The sequence below is a fragment of the Bombus terrestris genome, chromosome 8 (assembly GCF_910591885.1).
Source record: "Bombus terrestris chromosome 8, iyBomTerr1.2, whole genome shotgun sequence".
NCBI lineage: Eukaryota > Metazoa > Arthropoda > Insecta > Hymenoptera > Apidae > Bombus > Bombus terrestris.
In genome coordinates this window covers 4,507,852-4,523,899 of record NC_063276.1, presented here as the reverse complement: position 1 = coordinate 4,523,899, position 16,048 = coordinate 4,507,852, and the positions used below count along the sequence as shown (strand labels likewise).

The window sequence follows — 16,048 nt, the reverse complement described above, 5'->3', positions numbered from 1 at the left end:
GTGGACGATCGCGACTTACGCTGTGAAATCTGATTTCTGGTCAGCGCACCCTCGATGCCACGGTTCAGGTCGGCAATCAAAGCTGTTTAGAAGCTCTTCGAGTGCACTTTATTGGAATAACCTAGATGTTGTCGATCGAACGGTGCGCGGAAGGTGACAACCACGTCGATTCCGCTTCAGGACCCTCGTGAAGCCTCGAGGGGACACGGGACACAGGGGGTTACCCGGTTTGTCTGTCACGATTTTTCTTTTAACTCGAGTGTTCGTTGAGGGAAAGTCGAGAATGGGGATTCTGGGGCGAAACGTGGCAAAAAATTCTTGTGGGGTTGAAATTTGTTAAATGAATGAATCTCTTGTATGTTCTAAGTATCTTTTTCTCAGTAATGAGAACATGGTCTAATCGAGGCCGTTTTATTCAAAGTGTTATAACCAATGGTTCTTTGACTTCACAAACATTTAATTCGGTTAATTGTCTATTCAGAATTTCAGTTTTTGTTTACGAATATTAAATACAAATAGCGTTTCTCTTCTCAGTAGTTGCCTACAGTTTCAATCTATGAACAGCCGAGGCTAAGATACGACACCCTATTGCTAAAATAAGCCCATCTATTCTTCCCGACAAAACCCATTATCTTTCACTTTGGATAATCTTCCGCTAATCTAGCAACACATTTATAGCTGTATTATCTGACAAAGTCTATGAACATCTACTACCAAGATTTGCAATCCTCTCTGCTGAAAATGGCTTGTGTTATTCTTCTCAAGCTAAACTTTCAAAGTTCTGTAAGCCAAATCCTATTCTTTTTTAATCTAAAGAACAATCTACCAACAAATCCAACAACACACCATTAAAGTGCAACGAAAAGCAGCCGCGTGACTCAAGCCACACAGAGGCCAGGGAACCGAACGCTGGCACGACGAACGTGTGTGTCTCTGGCTGGTTGAAAGTCGCCGATAAACACTGGATTAGCTAAGACTCAGACCGCAGCCAGACCTTGCACGGCTCGGTAGCCTTTTCTCTCCGCGCTATCTCGGGCTAATTGCACGTAATAACTAACACGCCTGGACTCGAGACTTCAATGCTATTTATGGTAGTTTCTCGTGGACAGGCTAGCGGGATCAAAGGGGACGCGTACATGTTTCTTCATTTTCTTCTTTTACCTTCTTTTTAACGAAATACGAGCTTATTGTTTCCTCCGTTTCGTACCACTTTTATATTGTCCTTTACGAAACTCTCCATCATCTCTAATGGCTCGGGATGGCTTTCGTGTCTCTTAGCGCACTTGTTGGTCACATTATTGTAATAAACAATTGAATAAATCAAGATGATTTCCCTGTTATACTATCTGTTCCCTAACACGTGAGACCTGCTGCTTCAGGGATGGACAGGAAACACAAAAATGCAGTGAAAAAAGTTCGTGTCTTCTACCTGACCCTTTTTCAAAGTTATAGTCTTATGTGTCTCGATAATCTCTGTAAGCAACTGCTTATCTTCGTAGATGCTCGAAATGGCTACCCTTGGTCTGTATCATTTGTACACAATTTTTGAAAGATGGCGATATTGTTTGACACGACGACTGCAGGTTGGTATAGAAATCGAGGATGGTCATTTCGAGCACCTTTTATCAAGATAAGCTGTCGTGGATTATCGTAACACAAAAGTGGCTATAACTTTGGAACAGGGTCAAACACGACACATGCTTGTATGAAGTTTTTTCATTGATTTTATGTCCCATACCGACTTCTAAACTGGCTCGTCTTATGAAATACCCTGTACATTAACATTTCTTCCTGTTCTCATAATTCGCGATAGTCAACCCTACTACTACCCGACAAAACAAGTTCCTGGTATTTTAAGAGGATGTTTAACACACGATCGAAACGAGAAATCATAATGCATACCAAAAACAATTGTTTCATTCGAGATGGTACGTAATATCGGAAAAATATGTTTGACACGAAAATAATAGAAAGAACGCAGCTTCGACATTACGAAGCTCCTCTCGTACTTATTTCTTCCTCTTTTCGCCTCATCGCGATAGGTTATGTTAAACGAACGGGAGAAAGAACAAGTAAACGTCGAAGAAGAAGAAGGAAAATGGAGTAGGGAGAATAGAGGAGGGAAAGAATTCTTCAATTTCTTCTCTCGATCGCGTCACGAACCGTCCCCTTGCTTCGCCGGAGTAATTAACGGCCAGCAATGACGAGAGCGCTCGCCGCCTTGGGCATGGGTTAGCGCGAACGACCTAGATTCGCCTCCATATTGCGAATACGCCGACCACTCGACCATCCACGGGGCTTTTTCAGATTGCGTGAGAATTGCTTTTCACGACTTGTGACGGGCAGCTGTGATTTGTGGTTGCTTGGTGATTATTGAACTAATCTAGGGAATTTTGAGGTTATGTTACCTCGTCGTTCAGAAAATGTTCTCTGTTGAAATTTGCATATTATGCTGGTTTGGTAAATCAGTAGACCGCGGTTTTTTATGCACGTGTGGAAGATACAAAGTTGCATAGATGTACAGAATACATTTAATATAGAAATATATATCGAATGAATAATAATTAGGATCTTCCGAATTATGGGCGAGAATTGAAAGTTACTAGACCAGTTTCTCAACTCTAAGTACTTACAAGCAAACTTCAATGTAGCTACATTTCATCGCGTCAAAGTTAGCCAAGAATTCCTGGACTTGCAGATTATTGCAGAACTTGTTACTCGCGTTAAATCGATATCGCTTAAACTCTTAATTAGATGGGAACGATAAATGGCAATTTCAAGTACTCGGAACGATTGCGACGCGCAATAATACGCAAGGATTTCGGTGAAAACGTTCACTCTTTCTTTCGATGACTAAGCACGGCAAATACGATTCATATTTACGATAAAACGTGTCGAGATATACTAATATAGAGCATGGCCGCTAACTTTAGACGCCATGGAAGATATGCTCCAAATGAATCATACGAATTTTAAGAAAAGTCGGATTCGTCATTGTTAATAACGGCTACTCGGAATGGCATTCTTGCTATTTCATTATATTTAGAAAATTGTAGACGGGAAATCCTTGTATGTTTGACGAGCAAATGAAGTAGTTGTACACATCGAGAGGTTATGTTATGAATCAATCAGTTATGTGAACACGATCCGTCGTTTCCTGTACGATAACGTTTTCAAACTGTCGTCTTGTAGCGTGTAATGTATATTTATGTAATTTTCGCCAGTCACATTTGTAAACGTTGGACATACATGTACCTATAGGAAGTTTCATAAGTAGTGCACGATCAAAAGACAGCGGAATATCGTAAAACGATTTTTATCAATGAAATTACGATAGTTTCGGATTAGTTTCTATTTTTACAATTACTAAACATATGCTTTCGACAAAAATAACACTGAATTTTATTGAAGCAAGAATATATTATTATAATATATATATATATATTATATTATTTATTTTCATCATGTCTCTTCGATTATAATTATTTAGCGGAAGGAAATGAAAAAAATTGAACGATGTTACAAGAAACTCAGTAATTTATATAAAATTATCGATCGACATTATATTGACATCTTTTTATAAAATCAATAATATCCATCGCTCTCGTCAAATATAATTCAGTTACGTAAAATGAAAATGAAAATGAAAATTTTCGTACCATTTATCTTTTGAACTCTTTTTCGTCTGCCACTATGTACGTAATTATATTTAAGTACACATTAAAGCTCGATCATTTTAACGACTGAAATGAGTATGGACACTCTAACAGAATAACGCTGGTTTTATTAAAGTACCATGCTACTATAATTCATTGCCTTCCATTCACGCATTTTAGTGTACATCCGAACCTGTTAGTGAAGGCAAAAATGTGTTCAACATCGACGAGAGCAAATATTTACGGAAACGTATTAAAAAACATGGAAACGAGAGGCTACAGGTATTCGACAACACGTATGCTTGCACACGTTCTCACTTATCGTCAGAAATGAAGCGTAAGCCAAATATCCGCAGAAAAACCTGGGGATATCGAGGAAATATTTTCTCTCCGATAATAAAACGTTTCTTTAATAAGAGGCGGATTTCAAAATCGGTCAAGCTTTTATCGTTAACGAATATATGAATAGATAATGACCAGCCAGAGTCTCGACACATCTATAATGATAGCGAAGGATCATTAGTTGCCAGAAACCAGGGCAAACTGTCTATTTTTGGAATAATAAGGTTGTACGTATTATGTGCTGTTAAAATACGGTTCTCTAAAGAATATAATAAATAAAGGCGAGAAAAGAATTCTTTCAAGAAAGAAAACTATATAATTGTATATGATATAACGCGGTTGCTCTAAGGATCACTATCCATCTAGTGGAACAAACCAAAATTTTCCAGACCAAGAATTCGAGTTAAATCATGTACTCTAATCAATGAGAATAAAGATAACGTCACTTTAATTCCATGGCCGCTTAAACTGTAACATCACTCTGCGCTTATTTTGCATGAGAATAGATGGAAAACGTCATTTTGCGAAGAATAGGAATCTTTCATAAAACATATTCTCATGAAGGATAATACCACTATAAACTCAGACTTCCCCAAAAATTACAATGACTATTCTACTTTGGATATCTCATACATTAAACGCATTCTATCCATCTTTGCATTTTTAAACTTCACGTAAATAACAGTTAGTTACAATAATAAAAAAAAGTAACAATTGTAACGGCACTATGGAGTCAACCTTTTTGCCAATCGACCGACCGATCTAACATTTCCAATAACTTCCACTTAACCTAAAACTTGATAAGGAAATGGCGATTAAATAACGAGGATCGTTATTCCTTTGCGAAGGAACAGCTAAGAAGAGGAAAGGGAGAAAACGCTTTCTCTTTTCCTTCGTTCTATCGAGCAACCCTCGGGCCACTTTGTGCAGTCGATATCCTCGAGGAGAAAGGAGAGCTTCGTCCTTCGTAGGAAACTTAAGGACTTTGCGCTTGAACTTGATACGAAATGGGCTAAAAGCGATCAATACGAGCTTTCGGCGCTTGCGAGGCAAAGCTCCGGCTGGCATGGCCAGCAGAAACCACCCTGCAAGCTCGCTACGAGCCACCATGCTTGTTATCGGCATGGGAATCGCCATAGGCAGCCATAAATACCAAGGAACTACGTCTAGACCGGAAGTGAGCAAAACTTCAATTTACTATAATGGTATTCGACATTTAAATTTTGAGATAGGAATGTTTCTAAAGAAAGTTTCACCTTTTAAACGAAGGAGAATCTGTGAATAGGGAATAAAAGTATTGAAACGTGACAGTGAGTTTAGGAAGTTAAGTTTGTTCAAAGAAATAGCTGTAATTTTTGTTTGAACATGTGTTTAAAGATATACATACGATGGTATTTGAAATTTAGACTTCTTTAAAAAAGAATTTACATTTTTAAAGGAATTCTTGTGTAGCAAACGAGGAGAATATGGCAGAAACTACAGTTAAGTGTTTAAACGTGAAATATGAGAAATTAAGTGGTTCCCTCTTGGTTAATTGTTCGAAATTCACATTGCAAATAGGTTGATAATTCTAACTTACTAATAGCAATAAACTACGAATAGTAATTTAGCTTGTCAGATAAGTGCAGGTTCTTTCCTTAGATAAGGCACTTCAAAAGATAAGAGTTTCTAGACTTAGACGAGATAATGATCAAGGATGAAGCATAAATAAGATATTCGTCGTATTCGAGGAACTATTTCAATTGTAACAATAGATGAATGAAGATTTCTATGATTTCGTTCTTTGAATTCTTTGAAATAATTCTAAAACGCTATGTGTATCGAACTATACAGAATTATTGATCAAGTATCACATATAACTACGATATTCATAAGAAACTACCATTTCAATTACAGAGACAAACGAATGGGGGAAATATTGATGTTTGTTAAGAAAATTTCCATCGAGGCTTAAAATCAACAATAAATAAGATATTTATAAGGAACTATTCTATTGGCAACTAAGTGCCAACCCAATAATTATGTTAAAATATCAACAAAGAAGATTTTTACGAGAAAATCGATAGAATTTTTAAAGCAATTTTACGACGAACAAATTGAAACACTCTCTACGCCAAACTTTATTTGATTTATGACTATCCATTTGACAATTACACAATCTTTAAGCAAAGTGTAAGAGCCCAACGTGTTGTTCCGCGATCACAGAACTCCAGCTTGGGCTGTCCCAATGATTCACCATAAACAGGACCAACGCAGCGTGTTTTACCGTGTTCAGATTAGACAAGCACGCTTGTCAGCCTTTCCCTAATCGATACTCCACTAGAGTACTCGGCGTTTTTCGTATTTAATTCTGTGTTCAACGTAATTCGCGACTTAAGAATACGTTCGCGTAACACGGTACATTATTCATTACATTAACATGGTATTCAGGGTATTTATAATATTTTTAATATATTGGTATATAATATATAATTATGAAAGATAAGGTGCTGCTTTTTTAACACAATTTCGTATAAATTTTGGATGTCGAACTTTTACGAGATATTTTGATATCAGCTTTTTTGGATAACCCATCGCGTTTCCATTTTACATTTACACTTGGCATTTACAATTTGGGCAATGTAACACGGTTTCAGGTTTCCCTCGAAGTAGACAGTGTATACGAAACGCCGACCCAAAATGCAAATGCCAAGTGCAAATGCAAAATCCAGACGCGATCGTTCATATAGATTGTATGAGATAAAATTTCTAGAATTTCTAAATGTCGTATAAATTAAATTTCTATCTTAAGGGAATAGTGTTGTTAAAATAATATTAATTATAAAAATGATATTATAATTGGACTGCGGATTTTTAATCATCGATAGGAAATTTGAAAGTGCAGAATTGTATAAAAGTATATATATATATATACATTGAAATATTCAAAGTATAGTGTTTTTCATAATACTTATTAAGTAAAATAATTTTCTACCGAGGTTCTATTTTCTTAATTATATTCTCGAAAGCATGAATTTGCACAGAAATCCGCGATCTAATTACGATACTCTATTTTATCTTAGCTCTGAGAAATAATCTATCTAATGTTTAATTCTGTTTAAATCTCGAAACAAAAAAAGTGACAAAGATCAAGTCTGAGTGTTTGAATATAAAATTTCGAAACGAGATCGTGAATCATTTATACTTAAACGATTTATCCAACGGGGCAGCTAATTTTTTTGCGATCGCTCCCACTTCCACTTAACTCTTTAATGAATCAATAAAGTCGTTAGCTTTAAATTATAGCCAATTATCGAGTCTACAGAGGAATAAAATTCCATCGTAGAAACGATACACATACAGCATTCTGCGTGATTATGGGGTTACGTAAGCACTCTTGTTTACGCGACCGTTAATACTATTAAAAGTTCTTGCTCTTGTTTCATTCGGCAATAACAAGCTATCGATGATGTCTTAAATCTCATTTTCGCTCATGATACTTCTGCAACCTCGTATAATTATGACACATTATGAAAATTTAAACTTTCGAAAATTCCATTTAATTATCTTCGATTCAAAATACCAAAGTACCTTTAACAAAGTTTATTACAATACAATAAGATATTTCGGTCAAAATATGATAAAACGTGCAAGCATATTTGCAAGGCAGATATGGCACAGTACTTGGCAAAAGGAGGTATATGAAACGGGTCAAAGTCTTATGGTTAGAGCAAAATTTCATAATATGGACGGAATAAATATTGAAAGAAAGAAGAAGAGAGAAGATGCGCGAGATATGTCAAAGGAATATGGAGAATGTTAAACACCGGATGGAAGAATGGGAACAAAGACGTGGAAAGAATTAAAATATAAGTATTGAAAAAATATTGCAGAATAGAAGGGTGGGAGAAGTATTAGAATAGTTTAGGGACATAAACAGGATAAAAAAAGAAATAAATAAAAAGAGACGAGGAATGGATACCAAAGAATAGATGATATGTGCAATAGAAGGTATAGCGTTAATTGTATGGTTGTTATGGAGTAAAAAGGATGGAAGGGGTAAACGTAGAAAGATTAGAATGTGTTACAGAGATACGTGTGTATGGTAATTAAAAAGAAATTGGAAACCAAGCCCGATATTTTGACCGCAAGGTCGAGATTAAATAAACACATATGTACATATGTACAGGGTAGTCACACTACTATTTCGCAGCGTTTTTCTCGTAAACGATAAGCACAAGAAAAAAACCAAAGAGGAAAAAGATGAATAGTTTAAGATGAACTACATATTCGGAATAATATTTTTTCCACAAGTGCAAAAATATATTTGCATGAACGATATATGCATAAAGAAAGGGAAGGTTTTCTACTGAAAAAAGAAAGATGCAACTGTAAAATGCACATGGATTTTTACACTTACAAAAATAATATTATCGTAAATATGTAGCTGTCTCCTTTCTCTCTTTCGTTCTTTCCACGTACTTATCGTTTACGAGAGAAACGCTGGGAACTAATAGCGCCAACACACTGTACATACATAGTACAGCTACGTAGCTTGGAACACGCCGTATGAGCGTTAAAATCCATTTCCATCTAGCGACACACCCGCGCCATCGAAAAAGGGAAGCCTCCGCTGTATCGCGTCTATTCACCACGACTTTTTCAATTTAATTAGCCATAGGCGACTTGCACAGGCGAACAGGAACACGTGAACGAGGCGCTTTACGCTGAAACCGATCGACCTGTACAGATTTCCCTTTCGTAATTGCCCTTTATGGAACGCGCACGCGAATTGACATCGCGCCGCGCAGAAATGCCCGTTTGTATTCATGCGGACGTGCCCGTGGATAAATCGCGAGCTGGACGAGCAGCCACGCAGCTGCGATTCCGTATACGATCCTTCCATAAGAAACCGTTTCCCGCCACGCGTGCCATTCTCTCGAATGCAAATTCGCGGGGTATCGCGACGACCTCACTCCAACGGGAACGTTTCAACACGTTACGAAACAACGCTCTCAAGGGTTTTCCAACGATAAATGTCGAAAAAGTCTTTCTACTTGGTACAGATACCGTGATAGTTTCAACATTGTTTTGGAAAGCGTGTATAGGTTTGTTCAAAATTTGCGCACTCTTGTCCTGTACTCTATGGTTACACGTAGTTACCAAAGGAGATAGAAGTTGAAGATGTGAGATGAGATGAGTAGAGACTTGGGTTCGTCTGAAAATCGCGCGTCTAACCAGTTATACGTAGCGGAGGAGGTAGAAGTTGGAGGTGCGAAGAAAACAAAGAGTTTTGGAGGCTTTTTACTCTTCGATTATATTCCATTATTTTATACGGTAAGTTGATACGAAGGAAACGTTGCAACATTGTGAAAGACTACTATAAAGAGATTTCCATTGTTAAATGAGGGAAACGTTTTCTAGTTTGTATGGAAGTTGAAAATTTCTATGGAAAAAGATTTTCGATATAATTTTGCGTGTAGTTTCGGTACCGTTTTGGAAAGTATGGATAGGTTCGTCAAAAAATCAAGTGCCTAACGATATGTCAATATGCCTTACACGCAGTGTAGGCTGTGGAGATGTGACACTGTGCAACATTGTGAAAGAATGCTGAGAATGATATACCAATGGTAAATAGGAGAAACGTTTCTCCTATTTTCTATGGATACTGTGATGATTTTGATTGTAGTTTTAAATGTAGCTTCGATGCAGCTTTGAGAAGGGTGAATAGGTTGGCTCATAAGCCGAACGCTTAATAAATTATAGGTACTTAGTGGAGGAGATAGAAGTTGAAGGTGTGAGGGGAGTTCTTCTATCCTCTAAATTATACAGTACGTCAACACGACTGCAACGAAAACGTTGCAACACTGTGAGAGACTGCATTTAAGGATTTTTCAATGATAAATATCGAACAAGTTTTCCACTTCGTATGGGTAAATATCGCGGTGATTTCAGCATGATTTTGGAAAGGGTATATGGGTCCGTTCAAAAGTCACGCGTTTAACCAGCGGTGGTCGATTAAGGAGTGATGGACTTAGATATTATATCTTGGACTGTATAAAATCCTTAATTTGCCAAGGAAAATTCAACAGAATGTTAACAACTAAATTTATGAGACTTCCTGTACACACCCTATGACTTTCCAGACTTTAAGAATCTAAACGATGTATCGAGTCTGCCTGGGAATAACGATGAAATCAGACGGAAAAGAAAAGTTTCACGCGGTAAAATAACAAATGCAAGGCTGCATTCGTTCCGATGGAACAAATTAACGAGCGTTTCTTGTCGCTTTCGAAAGCACACGCGGCCTTTCAGTCGCATTAAGCCCGCCAGACGCCGTTAGTTCCGGCTGAAACACGTTGGAAAACACCTTCTAGTCGATTTTTTTCGCGCGCCGACTCTCAAACAACAGCGATGTGCGCGCGAGCACACGGCATTTCACGACGCAGAAATTTCCAACTAGCGCGACACGTTATCGCCGCGCGGTTCTCCGAGAATTGCCGCACATTTTCCCTTGGTTAGTCTTTGAACTCCACGGTGAACGTCGCTCATGTATAGTGAACTTTTATCGACACACCTACACGCACACTTTGTCACGTAATAATACCCAGTTTGATTTAATGTATCCTTTGTTCTTTAAAAAATTGCTACTTTTGGTATTTAGTGCTATCGCGTTTCACGTACCTTATCTCTGTCGTTATGTTGGGGTCAATGATTCTTTGTTACTGTGGTTATCGTTACCTTGGCCCTAATCAAAATTGTTACATATACAGCGGCACATATCCTTATCCTCCAACGAAGCTTGAAACGTCAGCCTCTACACTTTTACAGTATCAAATTTTTGTAATCATATGAAACTACCAATCATAAATGACTCGATTAATTAGCGTATAGATATTATAATAAATAGCGCGCCGATACTTTGTGTAACTACGATATAAGAACTTCTGTCAGGTATTTTTGCTATTGGCTTCTCGCAAAAGTTCGTGAATTTAAACGCAAATATTCCTGTATAATCCATTTTATATAAAAATAGTTTTAACCTTTTAGTTATCAAGTAACATCGGTATTAAAAAACCAACGAGAATAGCCTCGTTACACGTTTTCCTATCATCTTCAAATGAAACATTACGCTAACGCAACTTTGCTTCTTAATGGATCGATATTACAGGTCTGTGCATCGCGTATTCAATTTTATACTTTATCGTATGATCTTTGATTAGTTTTTCTTGCGCGCAAACTTTATTCGCGAGCCTGGAAGCCGTTAGGCACAACGTCAGATTTGTTGGCGCCGCGCCAGTGTATGAATTCTTGCGAACATGTATCAGCAGATTGCTCTTTTCCCATTCAGTCGACGCGCAAGCATTAAGTCCGGGGTCGACTATGTTCAAACAACAACCGGGCAAATCCCTGGGATGCCTAAGCGTGTTTTGACGCGCATACCGCGGATAACTACACAAAGAATGCTGGAAAATGGAACAGCTTTGTTATTTTAATTTTTCCGAGAGAAGAACGCGGCCGACTCTTGAGAAAATTCTAAAACTCTTGCGATCGTGAGAAACATGTTGTACTTGATACTCTCTTCCCTGTACACATCTCATATAACGTGGTATTTGTAGAATGAATGGAATTTGTAATTCAATTTCCATCAAGCCTAACAGCGAGCGATAAGCGGAGAAGTAAAAGCGAAGATATAAATCTGCCGTGGCTTTCGATTGACATCGTCGAAGTAGATATAAATGAACACATTAATCTGAATTCTTTCAGTCTATCACATTTTCATCGCTTTTGTCCGTCATCGGCACGTACCACGCCCTTTTCTAACTATTGTCTCAAGTACCATTATACAACTACAGAGGTACACTTTATAGCTCACATAAATTAATCCCTCGAGTTATCCAGCGACCAAAGTACAACTAAAAATAATGCCAATCACAAGCTCGAGTCAACAACGGCCACAGCCGTAGGATTCAATTAATGTAGCCTAACTAAAAGTCTGAAAGTAGCCTCTAACGTTACAAGAATCGGACAATACGACTATAAATTCCGTTAGCGACCATTCAGAGGAACTTCTAGCAGTACGGTAACCTCTAACACGCGTGACCGACGGTAGAGTGCGTGAAAAATGGACAAGTCGGGGCCAAACGATCGATTCCCACGTAGCACACGCCAACCGTTTACGATCGAATTGCAACGAAAACGAAATCGGTCTCGCGATACGTGCATGGCGGGCAATTACGCTTGTTCTGCCCACGTGACGCGAACGCGTTGCGTTTAGCCGGCTGATTTAGTGGCCGTTTAATCCATTTAGAGATGGAAAACGCAAGTGGAACTGGAAGCGAGACGGTTTTTGCTCCGGTGTCATGCTAATACGATTTACGAGTGGCGAGCCGCCAGCGGAAGAGAGTTATCAAGGCGACGTTCAAACCGTCGTTTCCTAGCGTATGAACACTGGTTAAGGCTTTATGCAAGGGATTTCTTTTTCTTCTATTTTTTTCTTTTTTTTTTTTAATTATCGGGCTACTTGCGACGATCGGTGCGCTTTGAAACGCACGTAACACGTGTTGGTTAGAGAACAATTTGACGAAGGTTGGGAATTTTTGTTTTGCGATTGTCGAACGTGTATGCGTTTTAGCGTGGATTTGGCAAGGTTACAGAGTGAGAAAATTATGGAAACGGGACTCCGTGTGAAACGTCCGTAGACGAGATTTTCGATTTTTACTTGCACGCGACGATGAATTTGGTTTTGCGGTATAGGAAATCTCCTTCGCGGAATAGCGAATTCCCTTTGTGGGAAGAGATGACTTGTTGCGGGGTTTATGGGAAAGGAATGTGATTTTGTGAGAGCCACCGATAAACGATGAATTATGGAACGTGAATTACACGCGTTTCTTTCGCCTTTCAACGCCGGAATACGAATAAACCACTCTCTTATTCCTGATCTCGTGATATTCACGGTCAGCGGGGAGCAACGCCATAAATACACTCCGATAGACCTAAGGGCGCGAGTTATTTTCATAGTCTGGGAATATTACAGTCGCGTCACCTTTTTAAAAATACGAGTTCGTTTCCTAAGCTGACTTGCGACTCTGGAATCCCACGGGTTGAAACAGACAGCGCTTTGTCTATAAAATCATCAATAAAAACGTAGTTGGCTGTATATTGGACTACTTTTCTAGTTACTTAAAAACAATATAGAATATTGTAGATAATATTCTACATCGAAAATTATATCGAAATTATTATATATATTTTACTAATAAAAGTAATTCTTCGAAAGTTCGTTTCCAAATAACTATACTATATATGATAAATTTTGATTGATTCCATCCAAGTCAGGAAAAAGTGAATATACGTTGCTTGAAACCAAAAGCTACTTTTAAAATCACTTTTATGATATCTATATACATATTTTGCAGTCTCTTGGTACAGCTTCAAACAAAAGTCCGCAGATTTGGAAATTACATCGTGGGACGTTTCGAAAGACGAATTATTATCAGAAAGCTAAATCACAGCATTTTATACTAAATAACGAAATACAAAAGATCACTCACCATTTCGTCCAGGCTCTTCAGATCATTGGTGACGATCTGCGGCTGGGGTCCATAAATGAGACACGGTTCCTCCTGTTGCATATCAGCGTAATCGTCGTCGCTCTCCTCGTTTCCATTATTTCCATGAGCTCCGTTCGCCGCTTTATTCTCCGCTGCGATCTCTCGATCGATTTGTCTCTCCATTTGTACCAACATTGGCGCCAGCATACCAAATTTCGCGCCCCGTCTGGCGACCTCCAATAGACAGAGAATCACATGTCGTTCGTTCTTGCGCATAATCAGGTCGTCGGTCTCGAATAACAGACACTCGATGATACCGAGGCTGTTGCGGCACCAGCCGATAAAGTTGGACACGTTGTCACGGGCGAAGAAGGTGCCGGCCTTCGCGTTCGGCAGGAAGGCCACGTCGCTCAGCTGGCTCATCGGTAACGCCAGTGACGAGGTCATCGATCGTGTCATCGAGATTTTGCGCGCTTGACGCCGCGCCACGTACTCGGCCGCCGACTTGCGTACGTTGTTCGCGTGCTGCAAACAGAAGATAAAACGGTACTGGTTAGAGGCGCGTGAGGAAACAACAAACGTACTGGATAATACTGGTTTGAAGAATCGCGATCGTTTTGAATTGAATTTTCCTGTGTTTGATATAGTTTGACTTGGTTTGCCTTGGTTTGCTTTGGTTTGATTCAATGGAATTGGCAAATGCGATGCTCTAACGAGCCGGAAGAGATTTGATATTCGTTTATTTGAGTATATTGTATTTAAGAAAGAAGCAAACATACCGACTTGATTAGTCGTAATGGTTTTAGTTGAATTTTTCTGTTTGATTTGGTTTAGTTTGAACTGCTTTGATTTAATGGATCAGCAAATGTGATACTTTAATGAACCAAAATAAATTGAATTTCCGTATATTTGATTTGGATCGTAGTTTGGTTTGATGTCGTTTGATACAGTGAGAATGACGAATTTGTCGCTTCGATGAGTCAATGAATGTTAAGTCAAATCTTCGTATGTTTGTCTGTGTTTAACTTGATTTGATTTTGTTTGACAACCGCCAAAATAGTGGCTATCGCGCGTCAGTAAATCTAGACGAATTGTTTTCTTTGATTCGGTTTGCGTTGATCTCATCTATAAGAAGCTACTTGACCATTGATCACTGAAAGCATTGAAACTAATTGAACCATTTGTAAAGACTCGATGCTCGATTTCACGAGGAAAATAATCTGCAAACATAATTTTACGATTCGTAACAGTTATTTAAAATTCATTCCACTATATCAAATCCAAATTAAACTCAAATTATCTGTCTCGGTTGAACAAACAATGATAGAGTTGGCTCGCACCTATCTCATTCTCCTTCCTACTGGCTTCTAGAGCCACACGACTGGCATTCACCGGTAGGAACGCGGCCCGTTCGCTGGCGCTCATTTAAACAGTCAAACAGACACCAGCGATAACATCTTAACACCCGTGAAACTAATTGTTCCATTAATAACAGCGCGCACCTTTCTTCTCTGGCGCGATTAACATTCACGCGAGCGATAAATATTGTACAAGGCACCGAGGAATCTTCAACGTCTGCACGATGTAACGTCCATGTATTCATAAGACGTATACGATTTTATCATCGACTATGAGCTGCTTAAGTAACCGGCTGATAATTGGATATCGAGATGATGTAAATGAGCTTACGTCTAATAACAGGTTTTGCTGCGTGGTCTATCGTTTAATATCGAGTAGTGCGCCTGTTACAATCAGACGACCTGTTATATACGCCCTTTTCTCTATTTTTCATTTCTCTAGGTTAATTAGAAATGAAACGATTTATCAAGATATAAAATCTCGAATTATTAGGCCGCTCGATAAAACACCAATTTCCATTCGAATTTTAATCCGAATCTCAACTTTCATTTAAATTTAGAGTCAATTCTCGTTGTAGCAACGGAATTGCTCACAATTCTCAAACTCTGCCTGTAGCAAAGCTTCCAGTATACTCTGTTAATTTCCTGTTAATCAATCATCGATCCAACCATTTCCCGATCCTTTCTTATCACCCTGGCGCGTCAGTCACACGTCCAAAGAAAGAAATCTCGTTTCAAAGTCTCCCGTTCAGCGAGAAACAATGATCGCCCTTATTCTCAGTGCTATAACTATCGATACGAAGAACTCGCTAGCCACAGTGAGCACTGAATTCTTTATGATTGGATTGCCGATGCACAAAGGATCGCGCTGACAAAAGATCTACATTGGAATTAAATTTCAATCGAAATAGAAACGAATACTCGAATATTCTCGATTAAATTCGAAATTCATCGAAGAAGAAATACTTGAAATAAAATGAAACTACCAAACGAAATTACATTAACGTTCGATGTAAATCAAATTCGTAGCAGTGAAACCAAGTGAAATGCGTGAAATATTCGAAATATGAGTCAAACGAAAGATTTACGTTATCAACTCAAATATCATCCTCCCCTCTTGTGATCATAGTCCATTTCAGTGCACGAGCGTCGCCTTTTC

The 16,048-nt window shown here is 38.5% G+C and overlaps 1 protein-coding gene across 2 annotated transcripts in view; it reads right to left on the bottom strand.

Moving 5' to 3' along the window:
- LOC100643453 (GAS2-like protein pickled eggs) overlaps positions 1 to 16,048 on the bottom strand; it is an 88,193-nt gene that overhangs the window by 32,255 nt on the left and 39,890 nt on the right. For both annotated transcript variants that reach the window (XM_012311123.3, XM_012311124.3), the window contains exon 3: positions 13,532 to 14,056. In XM_012311123.3, the coding sequence (XP_012166513.1) occupies positions 13,532 to 14,056 (525 nt within the window). The remainder of the gene's footprint in view (positions 1 to 13,531; positions 14,057 to 16,048) is intronic.